We start from the raw sequence: 19,881 nt of genomic DNA, 5'->3' as shown, positions 1-19,881 counted from the left end.
TACACAATCATTTTTCCTATTACCACTACATTTTAATATACTAGCTGTAATTATAATCTCTCCTGAGGGTCAATTTTAGAAAATGTTGCCAGTTTTTCAGATCTCCCTCTCCTATGCCTGTCTATAATTACGTGTGAACATTTTCTTATGTGAAATTCATAACATCTGACAGAGTGACCATACACGCCAAGGTTTGGGGATAGAAGGGAAGGTCAGAGAGGCAAGGGGTTTATGTTTTTGCCTAGCATTGGAGCACAGTAGCTACAAATCCTAAGGAAACTGGCACAGAACAATGGTTAGCTGGAATTAACATCCTTCTGACTGATATTCCTTTAGGGCACTGGTATCAGAGGCTATTCAGACGAAAGACCAGTTAAGCCACCAATCCCCACCAGCTGCACTTCAGATGAGAACATCCAAAACTGACAAAACTACTGTATGTGATACTGCCAACAGTCATTGGTTTGAGGTACCTAACCTGGTACTGCCTTACAGCTAGATCCCTATACTCAAAAAGTTGTTGCTTTATCTATTTTTTTGTGCATACACTATCCGCGGGGGCGCCTTTTTTTTTTTCCTTTTTCGCTCGGTGTAGCTCTGTTTTTCCCCTCCATGGTTCTCTGTGAAGTCAGACTTAGTTACAAGAAGATTAAATGAATCAGTATTAATATCGAGGGAGGAGAGAGAAGTCCCTGGTCCACTGCATTTTCTAACACCAATAAGGTACCATTGCCAAGGAAGACATAACATACTTTTCCAAGTGTACTGTTTCAAGGATTCCCATCTCTTTTGATAGCACATGACTCGGCTGGTTTGCAGAGATCCTCCTTTTCCATTAGCATCCACATAGAATTCCTGAGGCGGCTACAACAATTACTACCAAGAAATACTGCTAGTTAAGTATTTAACAGCTACTACCTACTAGGACGGTTTAGCTACAGGAAATGAGGAAGAATCCACACCACGTGAAAAACCAGCACATACTTCAGAGAGGAACAGTGCTAAACGGACCATGGTTGGCAACTGCATGGAGTACTACTGACCTCAAAAATCTATAGTTGTTTGTACTCAGAGACTCGACATTTGAGGTCACAAAATAAATCAGAAGATGAAACAAAAATAAACAAAAAAAGACTTTCTAATCCATTTACAGAAGTTTCTATGGTCCTAACACCAAATAAAAGAACACCTGACAAAAAAAAACCCCAAAACAACAAAACAACCAACCAAATAGAAAACGCTAGACTTTAGGACTTTAGTTATTTTAAATATTTAATGTGAAAACCTTATACCCACTGACTCTTGCCCTTGAACCCATTTTTATCTCCTTCAGTGGAGACTTCCGAGGAGCTTGTTTGTCTTGAACAAGGAACTGTGATTTACAACTTTTTATATTTCTCCTTGAAGATCTACTATCCACATCATAGGAACAAAATACAGTGCACTCTCAGCTGATGACACTCCTTATCAGCTTTCCCACTTGCAGATTTTCTTTACACCTTCACTTTCACCTCTTCATTTCTTTAATGACAAAGATGACCAAAAGGGAATGATATTGAGGACACTTCCACTTACTATCACCAGACTTAATTTTGAAAGAATGAAATCTATTCCTTTGCCTTTAAGTATGAAAATATGTTGACTTGGAATATATAAGGACAAAAAAAATACCTAGGTGTCTGCTAACCCCTAAGAGGTAACTTCCATATGCATTAGATTTGTTGTTACACTTTCTATTAGTGGTAGGTTGGTGGTTTTTTGTGTTGGTTTTTTTTTTTTTTTTTTCCCCCACTCCCTAAACAAGTTTACCAGAGAACTCACTAAAAAAGGCACATAAAACTCAGGAAAACACATTTATGAAGAATCAGTATCATTTGTGAAGGACTTACTTTCTATTGAAATAAAAAAGCATCCCATCTAAACAAAATATAAACACATTTCTGAACATCATATCTACAAAAGCAAATTAGACTAATATAAAGCTACTTTTTTTTTCCTCTTCATTTCAAAAAGGAATTGATCAAATGTCTTGAACAAAACTTAACCTTTTCCGCTTATTATTCCAGTTTGCCACATCTACAGGAAATAGATCACCAAAACAGATGGAGTGAATAGATATTTTTACCTCCCAGTGGCTGAACACCAGCTGTGGACTGGCCAGGCCACTAGTTCTCTTCCTGATTTCATCAGCAAAACCAAAGCTTTCTGCTACTGGCAGGACTGCCTTAATAATAAACACATCCGTCCCCTCTTTCATCTCCTCTTGTAACACTCTGCCTTCTCTTTTGGACAAGACAGCATACACACGACCTGCAAAGACATAATTTTGATGAGCTTACCAATATATTTATATTCTGCATCATGAAGAGAAATATTTATTTAGGAAACTTCAGCATTAAGTAAAATACATAATTTCTTTGGCTAAAATTCTTCCCTATAAGTGGATCAATTAAGTGGACCCATTAAATTCAAACAAACAATGTATTCTGCCAGTACAACGTGCAGAACTATATGAGTAACATTTAACAAATCATTACTACTGTATGGATCTAGATAACGCTTGCACTAGGTGCATTTTGTACAATCATATGGCTATTTTTTAAAAAGCAGTTTGCCAGATTATGTGCCTAACTTGCTTTATTTCTTACAACCAAATATTTGAGAAACATCACTAAGAAATATTACTGTGTTTCAGGAATCATATCTTAGCTACCTTTAGAAGTTTGTTCGGATCACCATATTCCTATATGGTACTCGTCCCAGATACTGCAGTGCTACTCTAATCACAGAAAACTTGTTTATCTGAAATATTACATATTTATTATGTTGAATTTGTTCAATTAGGTTTTTAATTAATTCAGGTTTAAGTTAGTCACGGATTTTTTTTTACTTTTCTTTCCCAAATTAATATTCAATCCATTGAAATACAGTGTATATATCATGAAAGTAGCTGTGAAAACACCCATGTTCGACTTTACAGTAGGCCTTAAGTTAATTTTTTAAAATGTTTTTGCAAACTTATGGGCTAAGTATTCTACAGACAAAATCTAGCAAATACATTTGTGTTGACCAAGATAATAAAAACAGAAGAAAAACCCATGCACTGAAAAAATGTTTTAGGCACGGCTTCATTTACAAGTGTTAATAGTTAGTAAGAATTAGCTGTACAAATTACCTTTAAAAGTACCATGTAGTGAAGAACTAGTTTATTTCAATTTCTAAGAGGTTCAAATATTTTATATTATATTGCACTGAAAAAACATGAATGCGTACTGCTGCCTTTTAAAAATCTGGGTAAAACTGACTCTCACTGGAAATAATTAGAAATATACATTACTTCGGAATACATGCCACCTATTCTGACTTGAGAGAAAGATATAATTAAAGACTAGCCACATACATAGATTTGCATATATACTGTAAGCCTTTTGTGGGACACCAGAGGAAATGCTGGAGTGGGTTTATTTGCCTTTATTTTTTAAGTACAGAATCTGGTCACTGTTCAGGAAATTCAGCACAAGCACACAGCTAGTATAGTTAAATCTTCCTGTCCGATGCAGGTAATGAAGCGTTAGTTCAGCACCGATCATTTCAGAGTTTATAGTTCTCTAATAAAATGTGGGTTGAAGTGTTCTTTCTACCATGACTGATAATTTTATCTGCTTGTGCCCTTACCAGGACCTCGTCACTGTTCCTCTGACTGAACTTCACCTTTACTGTGCACAATACTCTTCTTATTGTTCATGAGGAAATACTTAAGTTTCTATATTTAAAATCACAAAAAGATTAAGGCATTCTGAAGAGAAGTCACTGAGTTTGCCATGTTTGTATAGCCTTTGTTAACATAACTAAGCAATTTCAAGTCTGGAAATTTCAGTGAGTCCAGAAAATTCTCAGATATGAAAGGGACATAGCACAGCTCACAACTCAATAACTGCTTTAAAATGCAAGCTTAAACATACACATTGCAAAAGAGCATCACATCATGGTCACTGCACATACTGTGTATGTACCACACAGTATATATTAAAGCCATTTGTTAAAGCAAGCAAGTTCAAAAACCACTTTATAGGTTATTAATGTTATAATTCAAAATATTTATTTTACTAATTGTTTTAAGTAGGACTTAGAAAACTTTGCACACATATTAATGAGATAAGTAAGGCTAACATTTATCACAAAGCACCACATATTTTATGGCCATAATTCACTTAAGATTATTCTTTGAAAACATAAAAGCCAGAAGACAATTTATAGCTTACTAAATGGTTTCTAGCTATATGTATTTCATCCAAGCACTCTAAAGTATTATCTCAGTTAACGCTATCACAAAAAAGTTATATAAGGTCTCCAGTTTTACCACTATGGGCAGACTGCAGTATACTGAAGAAATACTGGTTCTACCTCTACACTAATCAGTTGAATGGATTTAGCAGCATCACCAAGAAATACTATAAGACCTTTCTATTCAAAACTGTTACAACAGTTATTCTGAAAATGATACTACTTCAAAAACAGCTTCAAGGTGCTGCAACATACAGAGTAGGTCTGTGCATAACAGGCTGACTTTAAAGATTTATTAAGTCCACCTCCTTAAAATATTTAAGTCCTGTTCACCACTAAACTGATGGATACTTCAGTATGTCAAGTAAAAATGCTGAACAATCTTGGTATTCCCTGCACACTAAAAAAAAATGAAGCTTCATACTGGAAAGAAATACTGTAGAAGGACAGCACAATTACCATTTGCAAGAGCCTAGAGGTCACCATAAACTTAGCAAACAGGGAAGGAGGAGCTCTTCTGTTTTGGATTCTGCATGTTTTCACTTACACAACTAAGCCAGAGACAATACTATGTATTGATGTAAACTGCCCCTTAAAATGCTGTTATCTAAAATTTTAATAACCTTATTTTGCAAAAAATAAAGACATAAGAATTGCTATCAAAACCCCAAAACAAAAGCTACAACAGACTCCGGTAAAGTCCTTTCCCAACTAAGTTTCACTGACATCAGCAAAATGAAGACAGTCTAGCTTTCAGTCTCCAGAACAGAGAGAGGAGGGAAGAAGAGCTCAAAAGGTAGGAATATCAACAGGCAAAAGCTAATAATAATTAAACATGTGATACTAGTTCAGGACATTCTTCAGCTTTTGGGAGTTTACACAGAACTTCCATAAAGCAGGAGTGTGTAAAAATGGATTTTTCCAGTGAGCTAACTGTAAAAATGAGATGCTCAAAGTATAACCTACTGTGTATAAACATCGTGTGTACGCAGGATCCAAGTCTAAACCCAAGGCCCATTACACTGGACACACATAAGCTTGCAACACATTTCTGCATTCCTCTCTTCCTACTCCTCTCCTCAGCTCCAGTTCAGTTTATTTTCATTGTCAGAAAAGTCTGATGGAAAAAGCTTTATACACTGAGACAACTCACGTAAAAGAAGTAACTTCCTCAGAAGCTAACATCTTAGAAACAACCAGATGATATGAAGATATATTAAACTTAACTGGGTATCAATATATGGAAGACCAGCTGAAAGAATTAAAGTTACAGAAGCCAGTTGTTTATCACATGTCAGCTTCCAAGTCTTACTGGATAGCATGCAGACTCTTCACTTCCCCTAATGAGGATAAATTTTATTAGCTTAAACTTTCATAATAAAAATGAAACTCATGAATTAGTAATTAACTAAGTGCATGTCCATTGTTATTACCACACAACTCACATTCATGAGACTGGACTAATTTGCTTGCATGTCTGAGTCCTAAATTACACTCATTAAAAAAAAAAAATATATATAGATATGCATTAGAAAGCCATGTTTCCATTTGGTTTTATGGCACAACTGATGAGCCGATGCATGTTAATTACATCACTACAAACAATCATGCTTTTTTGGTAGTGGACATTTACGAAAACAGCAATTTATACAGTGTTTTTGTGGTTTGAAAATTGATACCTTGCTTATAGCTTGACGTAGAGATTCAGAAGTATTGTGCTAATGTGCTCCTCGGACAGTAATTGTAACACTACAGAGTCTAATTTTGACAGGCATTCTTACATGTTAAAAATAATTAAAGGTAGTTTAAAAATGCAGAAGTTCTATGTCATAGTAAGTTGTAGTTTAAGGTAATGTGCTAATAAGCTTACTGCAGGACACCTTTTACCAGGCCTACTAAAGAGTACCTCCAGAAAAGAACAGGATCATGCATCTGTGCAAGACAATTGCTCATTCAAAGGCATTTCTTTGCACCATATACAATTGTAAATTTTGCTCTTCAGACCAATTTGGTTTGTGTAACTGCTATTATTATGCTTGTATGCACAACAGCTGAGATTTTTACAACAAATAACCAAATCTTTAATTATTGTATGTGGGATATGCTATAATTTCTGTCGTGAGTAGTATAGTCAAAGTAAATTTGCTGATAGCTTAAATGCAGTGGAAGTCTGTTTTAAAGAAAAACTTGGTGCATTGGATCAGATTCAGCGTGCAAGCAACTCCCATGGAAAACTCCAAGAAAAAATGTTAGGGTAAGTTAAGAGGTGGTGTAAGTAGGTCATAAAACCAAGTTTAAGCAGGTGTTAAGTGGTAAGGTAATATAAGTGACACAAATTTGGTATGCACTGGGTTTGCAAAGTGAGCAACTTGCATACCAGAAGGATACAGATGCTACTAAAAAAAAAAAAAAAAAAAAAATCAAATCTACCAACTGGAATGTAACAATAATTTAAGATTCTCTCTTTTTCCTGATTTTACTTCTATATTGATTATTATATTAACTTAAAACATCTTGAAATAGCATTAACTAAGATTCTGCACTCATTGTACAAACAGGATAGGTTTCCTCATTCTTCATGGAACTGATGCTTAATTATGAGGCACAATACCAGTATTCATGTTTACTGAAGTTGATATTACAAAAATTTCATAAAAAGGCAACATTTTGTATCTTGCACTACCAAAAAAGTGTAGCATTGCTATTTATGCGTATGTTTCAGATAAGCAAGAACAATGCTAAATTTTCGTTCAGAATAGTATAAATACTACAGGCATCAGAGAGTCATTGTACAAATCTACTGGAGAACTATAAAAAACGTCTGACAAAACTTTTAATCAAGTTATACTTTCTGATTCAGTCTAATTTATAAAACCTCACCTTGGAACTCAGAAAGCAAATTCTTGACAAAGGTTTGTTTTATCTGCCTTACCTAAAACTTCTGCAGTAGCCATAATTTCACATGTGTACATTGCCGCCATAAGCCTCTGTGGTTTTGCTTGCAGAGCATAACGACAAGCTTCCTTCATGGTGGCAATCAGCTGTCCAGAGAAGGGACCATAACAATCTGCAAGTAAAACTTCTCCCTTGTGTTTACTAATTTTCTCAGGTGATTTTGGAACACTTTGACTGCTGTCCTGGTGTTCATTCGTACTGCAAACATCATCAGTGCAAGTGCTTGTGGGAGTAGTCTCTTCATTTTGTTTATGTTCTATGGCATCGCATTCCCCTGAATCCTGACTACTAGTTGACAGCATCTCTCCAACTTTACTCATTTCCCATTTTTCCACTGTAAAACAAACACCCATGAGGGGTTCTTCACACATGGGACCTGAAAGTGTAGCCAGCTGAAATCCACTTACTATGCTGTTGTCAAAGTCTCTGTATTTACTTACTTCTTTCACAGCGTTCCCAAGGCACTGCCACACAGACCTTTTATAGCCCTCAAAATTATATAACAAAATATTAGGCCCACACTTCCGTGGTCCAAATGACCAGATCTGATCAACAGCATTTCTCCACCTTCTTCCCTGCAGATTTTGCTCCAACTTTTGTTTGAATTCCTTGATCCTATCAAGAGTCTTCTGATTTATCTCATGGGTTTTTTTATCTTCATTCAGTGATGTGTTCAGTTGCTCCATAGTTCTAATTAAGTCACTGTTTTCTTCAAGAAGTCGAGTTACCTCCTCAGGAAGCGGCATTGCTCTTACGCTGAGGGTAGCTTGTTTATTTGGAGTTGATATTGTAACAAGCCCATCTGAGTCGACCTGAATTCCTTCAGGAATTTTATTTTGGTCCTCTTTTGTTTGGTGTATGACAGCAACTTTCTGCTGTTTTCCTATTTCTTCATTCACCATATCAACTTTTGGAGGTCTTGTTATTGTCTCTCGGAATGGTATAATAGGTGCTGATACACTAATCTGCACCTTTGCAAACCTATAAAATAAAGTTTAAAAATTAGTTTAAAATTTTAAAAATAGTTTTAAACTTTGGGGGGGGGCGGGGGGGGGGGCGGGGAGGTAGGGCAATGGCCTTAACATGGAACAGATGTTCAGGAATAAATCTGATTGCAACACAGATTACTAGACAATGCACTTCAAACTCAAACTCTTCAAAGCATTATGGTCTTCAAAAAAGAAGCATTGCCTCTTATTTCTTCAGAAATATTTGGAAAGGAACTGAAGAAAGTAAAAGAAGCAGCATTGCTGTGCCTGTGCATAAATCACAGGTTCACGCACATCTTGGAAACTATGTACTGTTGTTCTCTCCCCTCAAATGAGATACAATAGAACTAGAAGAAAATTACAATAAGGATGATCAAAGGTATGGAAGTACAAGTAGCCTTCAGATGTTTCAGAGCTATGATAGAGATCTATAAAATCATGAAGGGCATGGGGAAGGCTGCTCAGGATTAACTGACAACCAAACCACAACAGGCCTTGAACTGTCCCTGAACTGAAAACAATTAAGGCCCAGGAAAGCATTACGGTTACTCTGTTCTTACCCTTCCCCAGACATCTGCTCTAGGCCACACTGCTGGAGATACGATACCGAGCAAGACGGACACCCTGTTTGAACCAGTACAGCTGTTCTTACAGTGAGATGCTCTGAAAAGATGAAGCACTGGGTAAGCTGAACAGGCTTTTGTAAAGAAGTGTGGAGCCACGGTTCTATAACCTTGTGGGTTCAGATCAAGTACTCTGCAGCTAGGAGTGCCTGGAGAGCTGATACTCCCGTTTTCTCCATACTCCTGGCACAGCAGATTCAAATCCATGCACAATACTGTGCTGCCCATATGCATGAAACTAGCACTGCAGCCCAGAAACAGAAGGATTAATGTAGGGGAAAAAAGCCCCCGGTGACTTCGTATTGTAATTAGCTAGTAGAAGCCTTAACCACTATTCTCCTTGCAAACCTAAAGGATCATTCATAACTGTGATCTTGTAACAAATGCAAATATACAAGGTACTGTTCTGAAGGCAGAAGTCAATGACTGCCTACATTGGAATGCCCTTAAGTTGGCTTAAGGAAGGGAACAAATTTCAAGTGAAATAGCTACTCCTGAGTATCACCAGATAGGGATACATTCGTTACAGAATTATGCCAGATAATTATTTCATGTATAGACCTGTCATTAGTAGCAGCCTTTTCTCTGCTATAAAGCAAAACGCAGTCTCTCTCCCTCATATATCCAAAGTAGCTTTATATTGTACAGTCACTTCAATGAAAATTAAGTGATAATTTTTTTTTTTTATAAAGTTACTTTTGTAAGTACAGCTTTATACAAAACTAAAGCATAAGCAAAAGAAACTATGGGAGATAATAAAAATAAATTGACCATTAACTACAAACAAAAATTAAACCATCAATTCTATACCAGAAAACCCTATTATTTCAGGTCATTAAACACTTTTCAGTTTGTTAGAAGAGTTTATATTGGAAGATTCTCAAAGATAATAAAATTTCCCAACGGAATAAAACAAACAAATATTCAATGCTGTGGATGAACCTTATTTTTAGACTAATTAAGAAAAGGTAAATTCAATCTTTGCCTTTAAAGAACCACAGAAAGCACAAAGTAAAATGGTGTACAAGATAGTAGGCGAAGATTTTGGTCTTTTTCAGATACAACCTAAAAAGCTTTCTTTTTTCTTTTAAACTAAGCTGGGAAATACCCTACATGGTGAAGAAAACCTGTGTTGAAAATAAAAATATTTAGAAAAAAACAAGTACAGCAGACCACAATAAGACAGAATGACAGAAGTTTCAACAATGTTGTGGTATTGGCATTTATAACAGCAATAAAGTGTGATTATTAAGGAACTGATATATTGTTCGCAGCAATGCTATTAACCAACAGCAGTTTTTTTCAGATTAGTTTGTGTTTATTATTTGTCTTGAAGTGAGTACTCTGCAGGAAAACTTTCACTACACTTTAAAGGGTATTTCACAAGATGAGGAAAATTAATTAATAGTGATTAAAATGCTCTAAAAGTAAAAGCTTCAGTATTTTTGAGTATGCCTATGTGTTACTTTACCACCCAGCTAGGAAGTGCCAGATATGTTAGCTCTTTCATGTATTTAATAAACATCTCTATATCTATTCATAAAGGATCACCTGTTTTATCTTCAAGTACAACTTCATGACTTCAAAATATGCTTTATGGTATTTGTTTACTGTAATCACAGGAGCTGAAAATTGCCAGTGGCACCATGGCCAAATCCTGGGTTTTTTTTAAAACTGTGAAATGGATGTTTATTAAGCACACATAGTCAGCACCTTGTTCAAATACGTTCAGGATTTAACTCAGCTGAAGATACTCAAATGTTGAAAGCTTCCCATCAGATCTGGAAAACAGCCTATACTTTTCACCTCATCCAAAGGGGAAAAACAATAGCCTTATAGCAAAATCTCCCAGGAAAACACCTTGTTTGGAAATGTTCCTACCACAGGTGAAATGGTAATCCTGTGTCTTCAAAGATTTGTAGCAGCCTTTTCCAGCTATAGAATCTATAAAAATTATATTCTACTGATTATTATCTCACTGGTACAACTACAACCTGTGGTATAGCAAGCTAGCACCAGATCAATGGAGAATGGATTTTGGTTTATCATTTGGGTATGAAGGTATAAAAATAATGTTTGATACTGCCAGCTGAATTAGGCTCAGTTTTTAAACCACGTGGAGAAAATAAGACCATAATTGGAACAACCAGTTTCTAAGGCCCAGATGTTATTTACCTTTATTTATACAACATTCCTGCTAATTAATGTTTATATAGAACTATTTTACTATACAAATAGAAAGTTAATTTTTGGATAAGTCACTGATCCCTGTAAAGGAGGTGCAGTTAGATTTTTGCTGCTATAGTTCACATTCAAAAACAAAATTAATGAAAATCATGTTCCAGCATGCACGACTTAAAGGATGAATTACATGACTGCATGAACATCTGAGGCTAACACAACGCATTCCACAACACTCATACTTCACCTCTATCTCATTCTAAAGCTGAAATATTTTGCTGTAATCCATTTTAGAATAGCCACTATGCTGCATCAAGCCTCAGTTCTAATTAGTAGTACCTACAGCTGAAAGCTAGCAGCTGAATAGCTGCCTGCAATAAAACAACCACAACTGCCGCCACCTGAAATCATAGGTACTTATAGCCAAGCAAACACAGCTTAGAGTAACTCATCAGTTTTAAACTATGTAATTTCAGAAACAATCAAAGGCTCTGTCTTTTGCACTGTGGACTACATGGACCTTGGAGCCCTAAAGCAACTTATTCGAAGTATTTCACAAGTCTGGGAACAGTGATGATCAACATTATCTCTGTTTCTCTGTGATTGGTAATCTTGGTATTTGAAAACCCCCTTTTATTAAACTTTGCACTAAGCCTTCATATGAGGTACAATTCATAGCATCCAAAATTGCTCTAAACCAGGTTATTTTAGAAGCTATTAGTCTAAACTCCAAGAAAAGTGCAACTCAAAGAAAAAAAAGCTCAAGCTAGATTGTGTCTGGATTTTTCTTGTAACTAAGCATGAATTAAAGCTGCCAAGGATTATGACACAGCATGGCTTTACTCAGGCAACCAGCATTAAGTTAATAGAAATAATTTTGTCCTTTGGTCTGATAACCACTATTATAACAGTTTCATGATATAAAGTGATGCTTTAAAGTCAGCTGAATCATTTTAGGCAAATCAAATGATGCGAGTGATAGCAAGAAAAAAGGAAGAATGATTTATTACCTTTATCTGACAGACTCAGAGTTGTGTATCCTTCTTAACCACCCATGAGTTCTGAGCAGGTTCATTAAATGACAACAAAAGGACTAACCAAAATTTCCTAAGTTCTGGTAAATTTTGGCTGAGTGATAAAAATTGCAGAGGAAAAGCAAATATAATTGTAAACTCTATTTCCATGGGACTCAAAACTAGGAGATCTATCCTTTTTGCAGTTTTTCCATGCGCTTGTATTATACTAAAAAAAAACCCAACCAACCAAACAAAAAACCCCACACTGCTACCACCATCTTCATTCTCTTTGTTTTTCATTCTGAACAGGGTAATTTAATCCCCTCATGCTTAGTATTTGCAATGCTCTTTAGACAAAAAGTCCTAAAAATTTCTATTGTAAAATGCAGAAAGTAAAATGTTCAAAGCTAAAAGGTCCAATTTATTACTCTATTCAAAAAGAGCTAATTAGGAAGACAAAAAATGAAGTTAGGGAAATTAAGCAGAACATCCATATTTAATCATTTAGATAAACATGGATGACTGATCTTTTATTTGTTTCCATGTCTCTTCACATCTTTGACAATAAGTATCACTTGAACATAATTTTCTAAATACACAGTGGGAAAGCTAAAATTAAATATGTGCCTTTGGAAAAGTCTGATTAAAATCTTGACAAAGACAATTCAGTATAGTTTCAACTCAGCAGAACCTCCTCAGTTTCTGTAATTACTCCAAAAATATCAACTCTTCAAAACCCAATTGATACAATTATGAGAGATGCTAAAATCAGAATCCTGCCCCACTACTTCCAAGTGTGACTTAAGCATTTTGAACAAACTTTCCCAATATGTTGCGGGAAAAACTTGTGGGTCACATTTTAAAGGTATTATACAGTCTTGAACCCTAGCTCGCAATTTGCTATTCCAAACTACGTGCACTCAGAACAAGCTAAGTATCTGTACGGAAACACACATATAGCTAATATAACTAACATTTCAGACCACAGCTTTTCCTCTTCCCACTTTAATATTTAACTGAAGTAAGTATACCACCGTCAGAACTCACATGGAATCCACAAGGAATGGTGCAAGACAGGGATCCCATTCTTCACTTTTCCTTCCACAAATTGTGGAGAGAAGGAAGGGACAATTCTTAGTCCCACGAGCTAGTATGTGAGGGATGGCAGCTAAGACATGCTAAGTCCTCAGAGATGTCTAGAAGGAGCATGAGCTAGTAAACACACTTGCTCCCAACTCGTTTTCGGAGCTGGTACCCAAGTGAGAAAAAAGGTATCATGAACCATATGGTAAGTCCAAGGGGGTCAACGGTGGGAGCCCTGGTAGTCTGTGCCCTCAGGTGTTTCTTGTTTCTGCTTACAATGCTACAAGCACAGAGGTTTATGTGCTTTAGTAGTTTGGAACACCGACAACGTCTTCTTGAGGAATAAAAGGGATGCAAAATGGTCACTCTTGACAGTTTATAGTTCTCTTAACAAAAGCCAAATTAGATGACAACTCAGAAAAAAAACAGAATTATATTTACAAAATAAAAAGTTAGGAATGTAAATATAGGGACTGCTACTAGCTGCTCACTATAGTCCTATTTCCCCATCACATAGCTATTTATTTTTTCTTTCAGATTTTGGCCAATGCCAATAATAAAGGCATTTATACATCTTGCTATGCAAACTGCAGCTGAAGACAGGCACAACCAGTTTTGCTCTATTTCACATGTTACATTCAAGTGATGTACATCAATAAATAACACTATGTTTTTAAAAGTGGTAAAAATGTGTTGCACTAAGTTGTAATGAGGATAACCATTAAAACATACATCCAATTTTACAAGTGATCCAGTTTAACTTCCATAAGAAGTGATTGTTGTCTGATATTAACTGGAATGAATATGGGCACAGTAAGAGACACGTTCAACCGTCCACCATCAGGTTTGCTTGTTGGTTTAGAAAGAAAATGATAGTAAATGCATGTGGACAGAAGTATCAGAAAGTCTTTAGTAAACGAAGTTATAGGAAAGGACTGTTTCAGACAACTGTTCTACCACTTGAAGGAACATTAGAAGATACTACATGTATGCATTTATGCTTGCATAAAATAATGCTCATGAGTAAGAGAACAGATTAACTTTAAAAAAAAAAATCAATGTGAACAGCAAAGGAACAGGATAGAGTGTGCACATAAAACTTTGGTCTTGTTGCTTTCCAATTTTTGAGGGTTCATTTATCAGACATGATTTCCCTCACAGTTTTTATTTTGTACAAATGGTACATTACATTCTTAATTGGACTCCTGAACCTATTGCAATTTATCATTTATAGAAAGTGCCCAAAAGGTGTATAAGATGTATAGAAGGGATGAGCTAGTGGCTTCTGCCCAACTGCACGTAATTTTATAGCTACAAAAAGGAACATTGATGATCCAATGGTAAAAACTGTTGGTGGATGAAGCTTCTATTTTACTAGAATATAAATCAAAGATATGCATCTGACAAAGAAATACAACAGACACCTACTGAACTAAAAATATTTCTTCCTCTTTGCCCCTCTAACCTTTCTTTCAGGTCATCCAAGCAACGCTGAAGATGAACTTCTCCTGCTGTCACTAGCACATGCTCTCCTGTCTCCTGGATTAAAACTTGGACACACGGATCAGCTTGGTTTAAAAGCTTCATTCCTCTGACCAGCTGAGGCATATCACCTGGCAAAATAAGGTATTATTAACAAAGTAATAGTGAAGCAGGAATACTTGAAGTAGGATATACTTAAAGTGAGAAATAGTAACACTCATTTTTATGGAAGTGTAAACACAAATACTTATTTTAGGAATACTCCAAAACTTTCAGCTAAGTTCTGAGGTCTTTCCATAGGCAAATTTCTGCTTATGAGTCACAAAAAGTGGTAGGGTTTAAGAGCAGCAGCTGAAGACATAAGCTATACTCATAATTTGTCACCAAGAATTTATGTACTGGTGATAAAATTCACATTATACAATCATAACCATGGTACTCATTTGAATGGATTGCACATTTTTGTTTTACATAGTTTTAGAATAGGTTTAGTATACCAAACTTGCTATTGGCTATGACTATGTTATCTTGCTTCCTATATACAATTAACTACAGATACAGCTCATAAACAGGTCACAACCAATAAAAAAATTGAATGTTATCAATATGAAGTGATTAAAAATTTCAGGATTTCAATTCTCATTTTCACAAATTATCAAGAGATATAACCTCTCTTACTTATTTCAACTGTTTAAAGTCATCTTTCAGTAAATAACTGTATTTCTTTGAAATCTCTCATGGCTAAGTGTAGCAACCTGTAAATTGCTAATGTTTAAAACGCTCCAAAGACATAAATAACAACACGTTAACTTTACTAAAATAAAAGCAAAAATTATTCCATATGGATTACTTAGAAGGCATAAGAGTGAATGAAGCACAGGAAGGATTTAAACTAGCTGGAAGCCACTGAAAAGCTTTAATGATATTACAACCTGAAAAGGGGAAAAATCAGGAATGTGAGAGCTTTTCAGTGAAACAAAACACAGCTGTCCCTGAAATGAAGGTGTTTAAAAAGAGTTGCCTTAAAGTTAATGGAGAATGAACAACCACAGCTGAGTCAAATTTGGCTAGATTACATCAAAGCTATGCATAAATACCTCATGTCAGCAGCCTTTCATAATTAATACAATTTTAAACAATTAATTATGATTCCTTTTTCTTATTTTACATATGGGGTGAAGAATACCCACAGGCTTTCCAGGAATGCATATTCATATTCAGGAGGAAGAGTGACATTAAACTTGTTACTCACTTGGAGACTATTAAAAGAAATATGATATTGTATATTTAATGCTAAGCTTGTAAGGGTATAATAGAAAAGTATCCTTGAAAACAAGACAAAAATAAACAAGTGGAAAAAACACAGTGTTAGTTCACATGGCCAACACAGTTGAAAAAAGGCTTTCAATGTTGTCTTCTGCATTTAAGCCCACTGAGAGGGATGAATAGATATTTTTTTTTTCTTTTACAGCTTAAGGTAACCATACATGAAGATTTTGACATGAACGTGAAGACATGCAATACTTTTGTAAAATATACATAGGGAAGTCATTTGCATTTATTTCAGGCATTTTTCCAAATAAGCAAATGCAGTTTTGAGGTAGGTTTGCTGTGGAAATCCAGGGCATTCAAATGAGACAATGTGCTAGGGCCACCTCAAGACTATATGCAGCTCACTGGACAATTGATTGCTTTCAAGCTGAGCCTGCAATGGCCAAATTTTGCTGGTCTTCCTGTTATGGCAAGCAGCAGTTGATTTTCACGAAACTTTTGCAAGTGTAGTTACCTCTGAGGCTTCTGTCCCTCTAACAGATTTAGTTCAAACCATAGATTCAGAAATTAGCAGGCAGGAGAAATTAAGCAGTGATACAAGAATGATATAGCTTCATTTCCATAAGGAAAAAAAACATTACCCAGAAATCAGTCAGTAGTTCTAGAATTATATTCCTTTAAGATTTTCAACTTAATACTACACTCAGTAGAACCAGTAATTTCCAATACTTTCAAAACTGCTTTAACAAATGCAGGATGTACAATATATGACTATCTGTTATTCAGACACGTGGAACAAATAGCTGCTAAGCTGTCCAATCACTTTCTAAAAAAACATGTAATCTTAAAGTATTTTGTAACTGAACAGAGAGCCAGCTACTTTGGTTCTACTAACACTACAACAACAAATGAAAATTGGGCTGAAATTCAAATATAGCCAGAGCTACACTAGTCTCTGTTTGGGGGGAAAAAATAATCAATTAGAAGCAGTACTGTAAATCTGTACCACGAGCTTAACGATGTAGCATAAAACAATGTCAGCTGAAGTGAAAAACCCAAAGATATACTTACCTTCAAAGTAAAGGAATACTGAACCTTTAGCATTACATAGTATCTTACTTGCGGAACAGCTAAGTCTGACCATAAAGGGCACAACAAAGTCTTCTGTATCTCCTCACCTACTGAGACATGAGCTAGCCAGCTAGAAGAATTCACAAGGACAATAAAGTATGGCCCTCTAGGCAACATATGTATTTGTTTTATACTGCATCAGTCTCTGATTCAGGGGATAGATCATAAACTAGCCAAATCACTAAGGGTGGGAAGCTGCTTTGCTACCACATTGAATTTGCATTACCATCCCCATTCTCCTTTAAACTTACTTGGATGTTTCGGTTCGACAGCTACCCGCACAATTGGTGTAGCTTCAAAGTTGAGAGGTGTAAATGGTGGACAAGCTGGCGACGTTGACAGTGTTGCAGACTTTAGCACAAAATCTTGCAGGCCTCCTATTCCTAATAAAAATTGGAAAAAAAAAAAAAAGGCAAAACAACAAAAAAATCATGCACTGTCATATTAAATGAGACTAAAGACACGATCATCAAGCTAAAAAAAGCTGAAATTATTCTAATTACAAAAATCAGTTTCAAAAATTCCTCACTGTTCATATAAAATATCCATTAAAATATTTGTGCATAATCTGGGTAGTCAAGTCTCTGGTGTGTCATTTGATATTCAGCCTCACAGTTCCCACTGCATTCCCTCTATATTTTAAAAAGGCGTGTTTATAACTCTGAAGAACAGAAAGGACATGAGGACTTTTTTTCCTTTCTATGATGTCCAATCCTTTGTACAGCTCAGACTTATTTTTGGTGGTTTAGATTTAGAAAAATTTAGATTGCAAGAGCCCTCCAAAGGTCATCTTGTCTAAACTCCAGCTCAAAGTAGGGCTAACTTCAAAGTTCGATCAAGTTGCTCAGGGCCTTGTCCAGTGAAGTTTTAAAAACCTTTAATGATGGAGACTCCACAGCCTCTGTCGGCAAGCTCCTCCAGTGCCTAATTACTCTTATTGTGAAGAATGCTTTTTTTTTTTTTTCTTCCCTCTTCGCACCCCTCCATGCCCATTTGGGATTCCTCTTTTCTGCAACTTGAATCTTGTAAAATTTAATTTATCATATAGTAAGCTATTAATTCTAATCCTAATATATTTTATAATGCTGGCAAGTTGGAGAAAACTGAGCTTAAACTGTAGCGATAAGAAAAAATATAGGAAAAAAATACTAGCTATAAATCTGCAAAATAGCTGCTGTAAATGCATATTTAGTTTTGGCTGGCTGGCTGGCACATTTAAGACAATTTGAAATTATTGTGTTCAAATTCCTAACCAACAGGACATCATTCATAATTTAGTCAGAGCTATAAAAACACTACCAGAAGTGGTTGAGTAATAAAGACAACAAAGAAAGCTAATACTGATATATACAGTCACTTTTCATGATTCTCCCCCAATCATAAGCAATGAGCATCACAGTACTTCTAATGGAGTATAAATTAAATGTACATGTAACTTATTACAAGAAAACAAAAACCTTTAGTTCACGATCTGCTGGAGGGTAGGAAGGCCCTACAGAGGGACCTGGACAGGCTGGATCAATGGGCCGAGGCCAACTGTATGAGGTTCAACAAGGCTCAGTGTCGGGTCCTGCACTTGGGTCACAACAACCCCATGCAACGCTACGGGCTGGGGGAGGAGTGGCTGGAGAGCTGCCCAGCAGAAAAGGCCCTGGGGGTGTTGGTTGACAGACAGCTGAATATGAGCCACCAGCGTGCCTGGGTAGCCAAGGCAGCCAATAGCATCCTGGCTTGTATCAGGAATAGTGTGGCCAGCAGGACTAGGGAAGTGATCATCCCCTTGTACTCACACCTCAAATACTGTGTTCAGTTTTGGGCCCCTCACTACAAGAAGGACATTGAGGTGCTGGAGCGTGTCCAGAGAAGGGCAACGAAGCCGGTGAAGGGCCTAGAGCACAAGTCTCAGGAGGAGCGGCTGAGGGAGCTGGGGTTGTTTAGCCTGGAGAAGAGGAGGCTGAGGGGAGACCTTATTGCTCTCTACAACTACCTGAAAGGAGGCTGTAGCGAGGTGGGAGTTGGTCTCTTCTCCCAAATAACAAGCAATAGGATAAGAGGAAATAGCCTTAAGTTGCGCCAGGGCAGGTTTAGATTGGATATTAGGAAAAACTTCTTCACCGAAAGGGTAGTCAGGCATTGGAACAGGCTGCCCAGGGAAGTGGTTGAGTCTCCATCCCTGGAGGTATTTAAAAGACATTTAGATGTGGTGCTTAGGGACATGGTTTAGTGGTGGACTTGGCAGTGCTAGGTTAACGGTTGGACTTGATGATCTTAAAGGTCTTTTCCAACCTAAACGATTCTATGATAATCTATGCCTGCTTAAAAATTAAATTCGCATTTGTAGATTGCTGTATATTTGTGCTCCTTCCTCCTCCTCTCCTACATGCCCAAGTAATGATAACCAGAGAAGTTCTTAATCTCAGCTCCCCATTATCACCCTAATACTTTTCCAGGTTCTTTTTTGGCTTAGTCGTCTTTATTTGAGGCCAGAAACAAAGAGGGTCAGCTTCCACCCTATGAGATCGTGAAGGAGTTTAAATTCTGAACAGCCAGTCTGCTGCAGAGTTATCATCTGCAGAATCAGGCTGTTTCTACAACTCTGAAGGCTGAATGTCTGGCCAGTAGGATTTGCCAAAACCCAAAATGTCACTATTTAAGAAAACCTGCCTCAAAATGACTGGAAGCATAGCAACGTTCAACGGCTTTAAATGCAAGATAGCAGATGCTACAAAGAAAATAAATCTGTATAAACTCTGTGTTGCACCTGACCTATGACCAGCATGTATTTCCTCTTTTTCACTTATTCAACATGTGGTTTGAATGAAAAACAAATGCTGGATCCTCATCACCACCAGGGACCAAGAAAAG

At 36.4% G+C, this 19,881-nt stretch overlaps 1 protein-coding gene across 3 annotated transcripts in view; it reads right to left on the bottom strand.

Moving 5' to 3' along the window:
- EFL1 (elongation factor like GTPase 1) overlaps positions 1–19,881 on the bottom strand; it is an 83,548-nt gene that overhangs the window by 12,391 nt on the left and 51,276 nt on the right. For all 3 annotated transcript variants that reach the window (XM_087743866.1, XM_087743868.1, XM_087743867.1), the window contains exons 16-19: positions 17,268–17,399; positions 14,597–14,744; positions 7,217–8,220; positions 2,126–2,310 (exon numbers count right to left, since the gene is read on the bottom strand). In XM_087743866.1, coding sequence (XP_087599992.1) covers positions 2,126–2,310; positions 7,217–8,220; positions 14,597–14,744; positions 17,268–17,399 — 1,469 coding nt within the window. The remainder of the gene's footprint in view (positions 1–2,125; positions 2,311–7,216; positions 8,221–14,596; positions 14,745–17,267; positions 17,400–19,881) is intronic.

The sequence above is a fragment of the Nipponia nippon genome, unplaced genomic scaffold (genome assembly GCF_047370975.1).
Source record: "Nipponia nippon isolate SJK-2023a ecotype South Korea unplaced genomic scaffold, ASM4737097v1 scaffold_9, whole genome shotgun sequence".
Lineage (NCBI taxonomy): Eukaryota > Metazoa > Chordata > Aves > Pelecaniformes > Threskiornithidae > Nipponia > Nipponia nippon.
This window is presented reverse-complemented; position numbering and strand designations above follow the sequence as displayed.